This window comes from Nannospalax galili, unplaced genomic scaffold (assembly GCF_000622305.1).
Source record: "Nannospalax galili isolate Female #2095 unplaced genomic scaffold, S.galili_v1.0 scaffold84, whole genome shotgun sequence".
Classification (NCBI taxonomy): domain Eukaryota; kingdom Metazoa; phylum Chordata; class Mammalia; order Rodentia; family Spalacidae; genus Nannospalax; species Nannospalax galili.
Genome location: NW_008352272.1, coordinates 344811 through 356397, shown reverse-complemented (window position 1 = coordinate 356397; position 11587 = coordinate 344811). Strand labels below are relative to the sequence as shown.

The following is an 11587-nucleotide window of genomic DNA, read 5'->3' as shown; positions in this document are numbered from 1 at the left end:
TCTCAGAGTGCGGAACCTCAGCTGCTCTCTGTGACCCCTTCATGCTTTCAATACCTGAACCATGCAGGAGGCTCTTACACCAAAATTACCAAATCCTGCTTCCAGCTTGAGATGGAGGCTCAGGTCCCCTCTGGATCATAACTTCTGTGTGGGGACCCTGAGGAAATATTTCCCAGAAGATTTTGCCACAGTGATTCAGGTGTTTTGTTTTTCCGCCCCAGCTAACCAGCATCAAATTTCCCAGTAAAACAAAGGTTTTACTTCAGTGGTTCTGGTCTCTTTTTAATCACAGCTGATTCTTCAGCCCCAGTTGACCAGAAGCCACAGAGTCTCACTTCAAGATATCACACAAACAGCCCTGATAGTCTCTGCTTCCCTTTGAGGCTTCGTAACACAGCCTCCATCATCCACAAGTCTTTCAGCATAACTTCTCCAAGATCCACAGCAACAAACTCTAAGCACTCAATGATTTTTCTAACCCAAAGTTCCAAATGCTTCCACAATCCTCCCCAAAACACCAAGGTCAGGTCTGTCACAGAAATACCCCATGATTCTGGTACCAATTTCTGCTCTAGTTTGCTTTCAATTGCTATGACAAAACACTCTGACCAATACCAACTTGGGGAAGAAAGTGTTTATTTAGCTTACATCTCCCCAGTCACAATTCATCACTGAGGGAGCCCAAGGTAGGAACTCAGAGCAGGAACCTGGAAACAGGAGCTGGAGCACAGGCCACGGAGGAATGCTGCTTACTGACTTGCTCCCCTGGCCTGTGCTCAACCGTTTTTTTTTTGTCTTTTCTTTTTGAGACAGTCTCCTTGTAGCCCCAGCTGTCCTGGAACTCACGATGTAGACCAGGCTAGCCTTGAACTCACAAAGATCCGTCTGCCTCTGCCTCCCAAGTGCTGGGATTAAAGGCGTGCACCACCCCGCCCAGCTCAACCTACTTTCTTATATAATACAGAACAACCTGCCCAGGGGTGGCACCACAGTGGACTGGGCTCTTCCATATCACTCAACAATCAAGAAAATGCCCCACAGACATGGCCATAGGTCAGTCCAATGGAGGCAGTTCCCCAATTGAGGCTCTCCCAATCCAGGTGTGTCAAGTTGACAACTAAAGCTATCCAGCACAGAAACACCATCATCTTCCCTCCCTCCATCTTGTCCTCCCTCCCTCCTCCTTTTTCCTACCCTTCTGTCAATCCACTCACCCACCCACCTGTCTTAGAAAGGTAATAGAGTATAGCTTAGCTTACAGGAGTTTTTTCTTCCAATAGTGGTAAAATGTACATGGCATAGAATTTAACACTTTAACCAATTTAAATGTACAGTTTAGTGACATTAAGTACATTCAGTTGTTTTACATCCATCTCTTTCATCCACCTCCAGAATGTTACCACCCTCCTGACAGAAACTTAGGTCCCCCTAAACACTAACTCACTCCCACCCCAGACCCCAGGCTCTGGAAATCACTGTTTTAAAAACATTTATTCATTCCTTCATTCAGTGTGTGTGTGTGTGTGTGTGTGTGTGTGTGTGTGTGTGTGTGTGTTGCACGTGTGCATGTGCCATGGCATGGGTATGAGGTCAGAGGACAACATACAGGAGTTGGCTCTCTCCTTCCACCATGTGGGTCCTGGGGATTGAACTCAGTCATGAGGTTTGGAGGCAAAGTGCTTTTACCTACTAAGCCATCTTGCTGTTCTACCCTCTACCACCTTACCCCCAACCCCCACCTCACCCCTGCTATATTTCAAGACAGGGTCTCATGTATCCCAGGCTGACTTCAAACTTGCTATGTAGCTGAGGATGACCTTGAGCTTCCTGTTCTCCTGTCTCCACCTACCAAGTGCTGGGATTTACAGAAGTGTACCACCTTGCCTAGTTTTTATGTGGTGCTGGAGATCGAATCCAGGGCTCCATGTATACCAAGCAAGCACTCTACCACCTAAGCCACATCCCGGTCCCATTCTTCTTTTTTGTATTTCTAGCTTTGATTCCACTTATATAAGTGTAATCACAATGTCCTCTTGACGATAGTGCTGCAATCATATAAACTGTGTGATATTGACATCAAACTTCTAGAAACCACTTACCTGCAAAGTGCTATAAAAATAGTACCTACCTCATGAAGTGTTTACGTGAGGCAATACATACAGAGCTAGTGCCTGATACATACAAAGTTCCTAATAAGTTTTGGTAACACCTAACTATGCATTCTAAATTGATGGACATTAATGTTTGTGTATTGTTTTGTATGGGTATTTTCTAAATTAATGGACACTGGTATTCTGTAATGTACCTGGCACTGCCTTGAGCCTTTTACATATATTAACTCATTTAAACCTCACTAAGGACACCATGACATTCGTTCACTGTCATTCACAGATGAGACAATGGTGAAGAGAATTTAGTTGTGCTCCAAGTTATATGACTAGCTCATAGCCAAGCTAGGATTTCAATTCCCGCAGCCCTGCTGGGGGTGTGGCTCACTGGTAGAGTACCTGCCTCATATGCGTGAGACTGTAGGTCCCATCCCAGCTCCCTGTTTCCAAAGTCCATGGGCTTTAACACACACAGCAGTGCCATGCTGTCTCTGCTGCCTTGATGGCTGGGGTGTCATGAATCAGGTGATCAGGGTAAGTGTAGGTAAAGGCCCTATCTAGAAAAGAGGAGCTGCCCCTGGGAACTGTGGTAAAATAATGGAAGCTGAGTTTGCTGTTGCTTAGCAAAGGGCCCTCCTCTTGCCTGTGTACACATGCTGGCCACCTTTGGACCACAGAGAGCTGGGGCACTGGGTCTTTCCCTTCTAAGGAGTGGGGCCTGGAGTGTCTCTGGAATGATGCAAGCAGGCTAACCTTTCCTGCTGCTGGCACAAAGCCCAGCAATCCTTGTCCCCACCCCTTGCCCTGTTGATATTAAAAGTTTAGTTTTCTGGGCCACCTCCCACTCAACCTTTATTGCTTTTTCAACACTTTTGGTGAGCAAATCCAGTCCTTTAAAAGGGCAGTCTGTAGCGGTCCCTGTTGCTCAGATAAGCGTGTGAGACCCAGCGCAGCAGGTGAAGCTCGTGGCAGCTCCGACTTGTACTTCCTCACACTGATGGCTGGGGAGGTGAGCTGGCTGCTGTGTCTCCCACTCCAGCTTGGCATGGCGAGGGGACACCAAGGATATATTTAAGGCTGGGGGTGGGCGGGGGCTTCTTTCTGGGGACCCCTGCCACCCATATCTCTTCTCTTTTTCCCTACGGCAGGCACCGATGTGTGACGTGGAGCTAGGAAGTAGCAAGACGAAGGAGCCCAGCATGGGTGGGAGGTGCCGTGTGTCCTGGTATGAGCGATATGTACAGCCATGCGTGGTGGAGCTGCTGGGCTCTGCCCTCTTCATCTTCATCGGGTGTCTATCGGTCATCGAGAACAGTCCAGACACTGGGCTGCTGCAGCCTGCCCTGGCTCACGGGCTGGCCTTGGGGCTCATCATTGCTACTCTGGGGAACATCAGGTGAGACCAGCTCCCAGCAGTCAACTGGTGCCAATTTGGGGCACTGCGGTGGGGAGCAAAGCTGTTGGCAGAGAGACTCTTGGTCATCCACTTGGGGTCTTGAGAAGTGGGAATAAGAATGTGGAATGGGCTCATCTGGCTCTACAGTATGTAAGCTCTGTGGCCTATATAACACTGTTAATATATTTTAAAATTATTCTTTCAAGCTAACACGTATGTGTTGCCAACTATGTCCTGGGATCTATGCTGAGCATGCTTTAGACATTTTTTTTTCTTGTGACAAACCTATAGAACAGGTTCTGTTGTTTTCTGTTTTACATCTGCCAAAAAAGAAAGTCCACATCACCAGCCCAAGGTTATAGTGTAGAAGGTGGTGGCACCAGGAGTCAAGTTCAAGCTGTCTGACTCCAGCGCCCCAGACCGAGGACTTTGAGGTGAGAAGAGCATTGCCCATCAAGAGCTCTATCAGTGCCGACTGCTGCTACCGTTAGCCTAAGGAGGCGGGCTAGGGAAGGCAAAGCTGTGCGCAAAACCCAGCCCAGGCCTTGTTTTCCCACTATGGCACCCAGGAGGCTGCAGAAAGTTAGGCCTCATAAGGATGGGGTGCAGAGAGGGGTGACCCTTCTCCAGCTTGCCTCTTATCTGCACGGGAGCTCAGTAGGACAGGCTATGAGGAGGTGGGTTGTTTCCTAGAAGAACCAACAGTAAAGATGGATATCCACTTGGGGCATCTGACATGGTGAACTGGGACAGCATTGTTCTGTATTTAATCGCACTCCAAACCCGATTTGGGTGAGGAGTTTGAAATATTATTCTCAGGAAGTCAGAATGGGCACTTCAATATCTCTTTAAACATCCAAAGGAGGTTGTCGGTGGGATGAAAAGAACACGACTGTCTGCCTGGGTGGGTTTGGCGGCTTCCTAGCTGGGTGGTCAGATGAGCCACTGAGCCTGTCTGAGCAGAGCTTCAGTGTAGATGGTAACAACGTCTGGGTGCACTGAGTACTCACTATGCAGGCAGAGCTGCGTGATGAACACGCACCGATGCCTTGTCTTTGCAACCTCCCTTACGAGCTGAGGATGTGGAGCCTAGTGTCTTAGTCTAACGTGTGGGCATATCTCTGGAGAGCTGGAGGGAGCTCTGAGAAGTTGGGGGGCATTCAGGGGCGCTCTCCCTGCACTTGTGGCCCCCCTCCTGAGTCCTGAGCTGAGGGGCTGTTCTCCCCCTCCCTGGCTTCCTCTGTGCCCCTCACTCCACAACATGGCACCTCAGGGAAAATGGGGGTGATTTCATGCATTTCTACTTGTATCAGGGCCTGGGCTGATTGGGGCTCTGCAAGGCCAGTCTGGGGGACTAGTTAGGGAAAATACTGTCAAGGAACAGCCCTGAGTCAGGCCTGGACCTTGGTCTAACTACTTCCTTTTCTCTTGGTTTCAGTGGAGGACACTTTAACCCTGCTGTATCATTGTCGGCCACACTGATTGGAGGCCTTAACGTGATGATGCTTTTGCCCTATTGGATCTCCCAAGTGTGCGGGGGTCTGATTGGGGCTGCCTTAGCCAAGGTGGGTGATCCCTCCAGGGACTGGGCTGGTAGCTTGGTCCTGATGGGGCATCTAGAGTTGTGGAGGGTGGGGAAAGGGTAATGCCAAGTCTTTGCTTGTCTTGTCGGTGGGATTGGATGACCCTTCTCTCTGCTGGAGTGGGAGACACTCGAAGGGCTTTTGGCTTCCTCCACGCCTACCATATTCTGTGCACACCTTCCCTGGTCAGACCAAGAAACTAATCAGGGATTTGACATTTTCTTCCTGAGTCCATTTCCAGGTTTGGAGTGGATTTGGAAGACCTTCTTTTCCCGTCTCCCCTCCCCTCACATTTCTCCCTCCCCTCCCTTCCTTTCTTTTCCCTTTCCTTCCCTGTACTTTCATTTCTTTCTCTCCCCTCCCTCCCTCCCTCCCCCTCCCTCCTTCCTGAAGGTCTTTCTGGTCTTCACAGGATCTTGTTAAGTGTCCCAGGCTAGCCCTGAATCTGTGACCCTCTTGCCCCAGGCCCCGTAATACTGCCATGTGCTCTTGGACTTGGATGGTTTTAGTATCTTTTCCGCTCACTCACCCATTCACTTTCTCACAAAGCACTGACTGAGGTGGCCTGACTAATGTGGTCATCTTGAGAAGTTCCCACCTCAATGCTGCTCTTCAGTCTTCTTTCAGAGGTGCTGCCCGTGGGAGTTGGCATTCAGTTTATGTTTGAAAGCTTTCCATCCAATCAAAAAAGCTAGTTTTTCCTCTCAGCTGCAGATCCCCCACCCACAAGCACTGGGGTTGGAATTGTGGGTCTCCAGCATGCCAGGCAGGTGCTCTACAATAGAACTTCATCCCTAGAGGGAGACACAACAGTTTTCTAGTTCTAACATAACTCCACGGGTTCCGCCCCCCTTTCCCTTGGCTCTACTTTCTCCTGTTCCTTCTTTCCCACCTTCCCTTCCTCCCCCTCTTCCTCCTGTCAGTGCTCCACTCCTCTGAGGCCGACTTCATCTGCTGATTATGAAATATGCCCCATTGCAGACAGGCCTTAGGTCCTCTCCATGCAGCTCCACTGAGGCTGACTGGCTTCTCCCCACAGGCAGTGAGCCCAGAGGAGAGGTTCTGGAACGCAACTGGGGCAGCTTTTGCGACAGTCCAGGAGCAGGGGCAGGTGGCTGGGGCCCTGGGGGCAGAGATCATCCTGACGATACTGCTGACGCTGGCTGTGTGCATGGGTGCCATCAATGAGAAGACGCAGGGCCCTCTGGCTCCGTTCTCCATTGGCTTCTCTGTCACTGTGGATATCTTGGCAGGGTGAGTGTCCCTCAGTAGTAGGATGAGTGCCTAGATCTGATGACAGGTCAGGCCCTGTCTCAGTACGCAACAGGGGCCAGGAATGCATGGCAGATGGGAAAAGCAGGCTTGTTCTGGGCAGACAGCAGGCAGTGGTGGAGACTGTGGTATTAGGTAGTATTAGGTGATTTTGGCAGTGTGAGAAAGAGGGTTTGGGGTGACCCTCCTACTTCATGTTAAGTCAGAGATCTAGATTTTTATGCAATTTCCAGTTTTGTGTAGAAATAAAACATCCCTGCAGGCCATTGCCTCAGGCTTACAAAGGGCATCTCTACCCATGGTCTCATTTATTGCGAGCCTCTTGTACAGGTGGGCAAACTGAGGCTCATAGAGGCTAGAAGTGTCTTAGGATCATTGAGAGTGGAAATAAAGTGATCTGAGGCATGCGCCCGTATTTGCTGGAGAATGTCAGGGGTCACTTCCTTCCTTTCTTTTGAACAAAGAACCAACTCTAGCTTTCTCTGGGCTCAGGTCTCTATCACTTTAGGTGGTAGAATGTAGGGTGGGCTGGGGCTGCTGAAGATTGGTAATGGTGCTTTGCTGCTCCCTAGTGGTACCAGCTTTTCTTACAAATGTGCTGAACCAGCCCTTTGGACCAGCGTTTGGACACAGGATCCACTGAAGTCTGCAGGACCCCAGCCTGAAGGCGTGGGGTATGGAGACAGAAACCAGAGCTAGAGAGGCTCACCTGGGAACAGACCCCCTATGGACAAGTCTGGGCCCCAAGTTTGTGGCACAAGGGCTTCAGTGGGCCAGCAGGATTACAGTGACTGCTTGTACATTCACTAAGAGAAAGGCTTGAGCTCAATGGTCATTTTGTCACTTGCTCCTGACAACAACCTATAGGATGGGTACTTTCACCTCAGTGGAAACTCAGAGAGGTTAAACAAAGGTCACAGAGCTAGACCTACCTGGGCTGGGCTTTGAATGTAGGTCAACTGGACTCCAAAGTGGGTGATGTGGCTCGGACTTTGCTTTATACGCTTTGGAGAGCAACTTGATCATTTTTTTTCTTCCTGTCATGAGTAAGCATGTGTTTTTGTTGGCTGTTGTTCTCGAAGAGCGTGTAGGGAGCGGCCGATTTGTTTTTCTGAAGGAATCATCCTTTGTCTGCCTAGTGTTAAGACCTCCTTACATTTTTTGGGGGATCTACCCAGGAGTTCCTGGTATGGGAGTTTAGAAAGAGTGTCTGGGTGAGGTGAGCTCTAGACCTGGTTGGGGATATATATTTGAGGTGGGACCTTCCTGGGATGCTGGTAAGCTGTGTGTCTGTGTTTTTTCAGGGGTGCAGTCTCTGGAGGCTGCATGAACCCTGCTCGAGCCTTTGGACCTGCTGTGATGGCTGGCTACTGGGACTTCCACTGGATCTACTGGCTGGGTCCCCTCCTGGCTGGCCTCCTTGTAGGACTTCTTATTAGGTAGGAGGGTGACCAGGACCCTTGGGAACAGCTTCCAAAGAACCTGGGGCCAGAGGGTTGGACTCTCACTTGGGTTTGGAAGACAGAAAGGACCTCTTCGGAGGCAAACCATCTTTGACAGAAATCTACTTTATAAGGGAGACTCATTGAGTCTTGATTGGAAAATTCATAGGTAACACATGCTCAAACACATTCCTGGGGCCTTGGGCTATCTCATAGGCTTTCCTTTCCTCTGGGTGGGTTTCATGCTTAGACTGGCTTTCTAAAAGAGACCTCTCTATACTCATATGATCACAGCTTAACAACCTCAGAGAAACTAGAATACTAGCTCTGACAAAAGTGCTGTGTCTGTTCAGGGGTTTAGGTGGACCCAGCCTGGGTCACAGGCCCATATTTGAATTCATCACTAGCCAAGAGTTAGGTTGAACTGTGAATTGAACTCTTGTTATGTCTAGAATACAAGCTAAGTGCTGGAGTGGGGTTCAGCTTTCTTGAGTCACTACACGACTGAGAATAAGGGAGGAGCAGTCCCTACAGGGCTGTTGTGCAACCCCAGAGGCCCCATCCACTTAACGAGTATGTAAATGGTGCCTCCAGGGTGTGCTTGTCAGGGGACATACAACACAGCATGAGTAGTATTCCTCAGAATTGTGCAGTGGATAACAAGACTGACATTATCAGGATATGTCATTGATCTTTTCTCTTGGGGCTCTCTACTTATCATGTTCCTTCTGCTCCAGGTGGTACAGTACAGGGTGTCCCCATAGGGAAGGGCAGGCACTGGGGTGGATGCATCTAGAGTGCTTGCACCATTGCCTACTGTAGTCCAGGGGCCTCTGGATGTGTCTGTGGCTCAGTGTAAAGCATCATTAATCACTCTGTTGCTGATTTCCAAATGGCTGCTAAGCACCTTCAGGAAAAGGGCTGGAAATCAGAGAGGAAACAGTGTCCCACTGCTTGGAGGTGGCTATTTGGATTAGAAAGGTATAGAAAGTTATCTGTCCAGAGAATTCTGTGCCAAGAGACCTGTCATGGAAAGCTGGGTTTTTCTTCCAGGGGAATGGAGACTTCACAGGGCTTTTTTTTTTTTTGTAGGCTCTTCATTGGAGATGGGAAAACCCGCCTAATCCTGAAGGCAAGGTGATAGGTTCTGGTGGAGTCCGCATGCCCAAATGCCCTCAGCTGCCTGTTCTGGGCCAAGGACAGGTCAATTTCAACATTTCCTGCAGGACTGAGCCCAGAAGAGCCACTGTGGCTGCAACCGACCTGGGTCTGGCGTCTCAGGCAGATAGGCTGCTGCTGTCCTGAGAATGTTCCCTGTATCTGGAATTCCTTTCTGTTCACTGAGGCCTGGGCCTGGCCAATGTGTGGCCAGCAATACCCAAAGAAACGTAGAGACTGCATAGAAAAAGTGCTTTTCTTGAGAGAGAAGAGCAGGTGGAGAAAGTGGTCTTTTTTTCTTTCTTTTTTCTATGTTGGGATTAGAACGTAAGGTCTTATGAGTGCTAGGTGAGCACTTTACCAGAGCCCACCCGCAGCCCCAGATCATCCCATCCTCTTTTTCTTTTTACTGTTCCTTCACTCCTCTGTTACAGAAGGGCCTTGTGGAGTCCAACCACTTCCTTGCTTCTCAGGCTGCCAGTCTGACTTTGCAATAAATGATTTAGTGTTTCCTTTTGTGTGTCTGTTGACTTGTCTTTCATTAGAAACACCAGCACTACTGAGGAGGAAATGAAAGTCCATGGTGTGGCTTATGCTCAGAATCTGGTTAAACCTAACAGAGCCTGGTTTCTAGAGCCAATGTAGGTACTCAGAATATGGTCCAACCTAGAGCCCATCTCTACTCAGCCAGACCCTCTGTGGCACTCAGTCTGGAGCAAAGTGCTCACTTAGACTGTAGTCAGAGGACCCTGTTGAATGTTGAATGTATAATCCAGGGCCTTGTTGAATGCCCAGTACCGTCTGGATAGGGATCAACCCTTTTATAGCACTCCAGCTGGGGATGAGGTGGGGGCAGGTCAAGGAATTTCTCATGGGAGGAAGTGGCATAGACTAGGTATTAAGAGCCAGTGACATCTGGCTGGGGATGAGTAAAGAATGAATAGGAAGGGATGAGAAGACACACTTGGAAACCCACATCGTCTAAGTGGACCGTAGCAGGAGGCCTCCAAAGATGGTGTGGACCCAGAGCCCTGGGATTCAGTGAGAATTCACTTCACTTCTTGGTCCGCAAATAGCCCGCCAAAAGGAGCCCACACCTCAGTACCCTGCTCATGAGCCCAGTGGCTGCTGACAGACTGCGTGGTGCGGACCAATCAGAAAATGATATGCTGACTAAAGGGACTTGGGGGAGGAGAAAAGGGAAATATAAGGCCTGCCCCCTTCCTGCATTAAACGAGCCTGCAGTACCTCGCCTAGTGCTCGCTTCTATCCAACTCCTGGGGTCTGTGTGTCATGACTCCGCACCTCTTGCCCCCCGAATTGGCAGGGGACCCGATCCAGGTCAGGGTCTTCACAGTTGGCCTGAGGAGAACCTGCAACACCTGGCCAGTGTTGGCGACACCCAGAACCTTGGTTCGTTTGGTAAGTAGGCCCCTGGATTTGTCTGTTTCTTTGGCTGCTCGAGGGTAAGCGAGTAGCCCCCTTCTCTGTCCCCTCCACCCTGTCTGTCATCTTTATTGTTGGACTAGTTTGTTAGGTCAGGGAGGCACACTCCGCCACGTGGTTCCAAAGCCCAAGTCGGCACCTCCCCCCTCTTGGCTTGTCCGGGTGAGTTCACATAAGGGCTGATCCACCCCAAACTCAGAGCCCAGGCTTCGAGTCACCCTGTTGCCTGTCCCGGAGACACCGTGTGAGCAGACGGCTGGAGGTGTCATGGCCTCCAGAATTCCCTCACTGAGCACAAGACATTTGGACCCAATACACCTTTACATGTTGTGGCGGTTTACATTTGAGTGGCTCACAGTGCTTCTTTGTGCTCTCTTGGTAGTCACCCTCATCTTCTACTTTTGTGGCAAATTCCCCTTGGCGAGACTCTCCCACAATGGGCAATTTACCACCACAAGCAGGGAACCACAAACGGTGGCACTCAAGGTGCTCCTTAAAACCAGAGGACGGAAAGTGAAACCAAAAGATATCGAACACTTTTGGGATGAAGCCACTAATTTGGCTCCGTGGGTCTCCCCTGAAAACATGTGGGACCCTGACACGTGGATGCGGGTCCTCTTCCTGGCCCGAAAAAGGGAGGTTGAGTCAGGGATCAGTCCCCCTGCATTGTTAGTATCGATCCTCCTAGCCATCATTGCTAGCCTTAAATCCTCGTTTCCTGAGGAAGTCATCTCGGCCCACAACAAACACTGCCGGGAGCAATCTAGTGTAGATCTGGCTATTACCTCGACCCGGACCTCCCGGATCCGGAGGTGGACGCCGCCTCTGCGCCCACTTCCAATAAGGAAGGAGCTCCTTTGCCTATATCTCAGGATACTCTCCTAGAGCTACCATGCCCAGAAATTCCCCGGCCCCATTACCCGTGGAAGGAGTTACTCTCTCTCCCCCCAGTAACCATCCTGCCCCTTCCCCTGCTAATGTGCCTCTCCCTCCTAGACTGCCCTCCTTAAAGCCTCACCCACCTTTGTCCGCATTTCTGGTTAATGTCGGCCCGATGCGGCGCAGCATCAATGGCTGCCCACCCCACTTGTTGACCTCGTTCTTATCCATAAGGCAGCTGAGCAATTGGGCCCTGACTCCCAATATTTTGAACAGGTTCTTTGCCAGTGGTCCTTACGTTTA

General features: G+C 50.0%; 1 protein-coding gene across 2 annotated transcripts; it reads left to right on the top strand.

The window, feature by feature from the left end:
* Positions 1 to 2974: 2974 nt before the first annotated feature.
* On the top strand, positions 2975 to 9475 carry Aqp8 (aquaporin 8). Of its 2 annotated transcripts, none has more exons than XM_029554124.1 (6): positions 2975 to 3117; positions 3254 to 3504; positions 4943 to 5069; positions 6127 to 6341; positions 7664 to 7798; positions 8894 to 9475. In XM_029554124.1, exons 1-6 carry the CDS (start codon positions 3106 to 3108, stop codon positions 8940 to 8942), a joined length of 789 nt encoding a protein of 262 aa, XP_029409984.1. In that variant the 5' UTR covers positions 2975 to 3105; the 3' UTR covers positions 8943 to 9475. The 2 variants fall into 2 exon arrangements, with proteins under 2 accessions (XP_029409984.1, XP_008847420.2); XM_008849198.3 differs by having other exon boundaries at positions 2976 to 3117; positions 3257 to 3504.
* The last annotated feature ends 2112 nt before the right edge of the window (positions 9476 to 11587 follow it).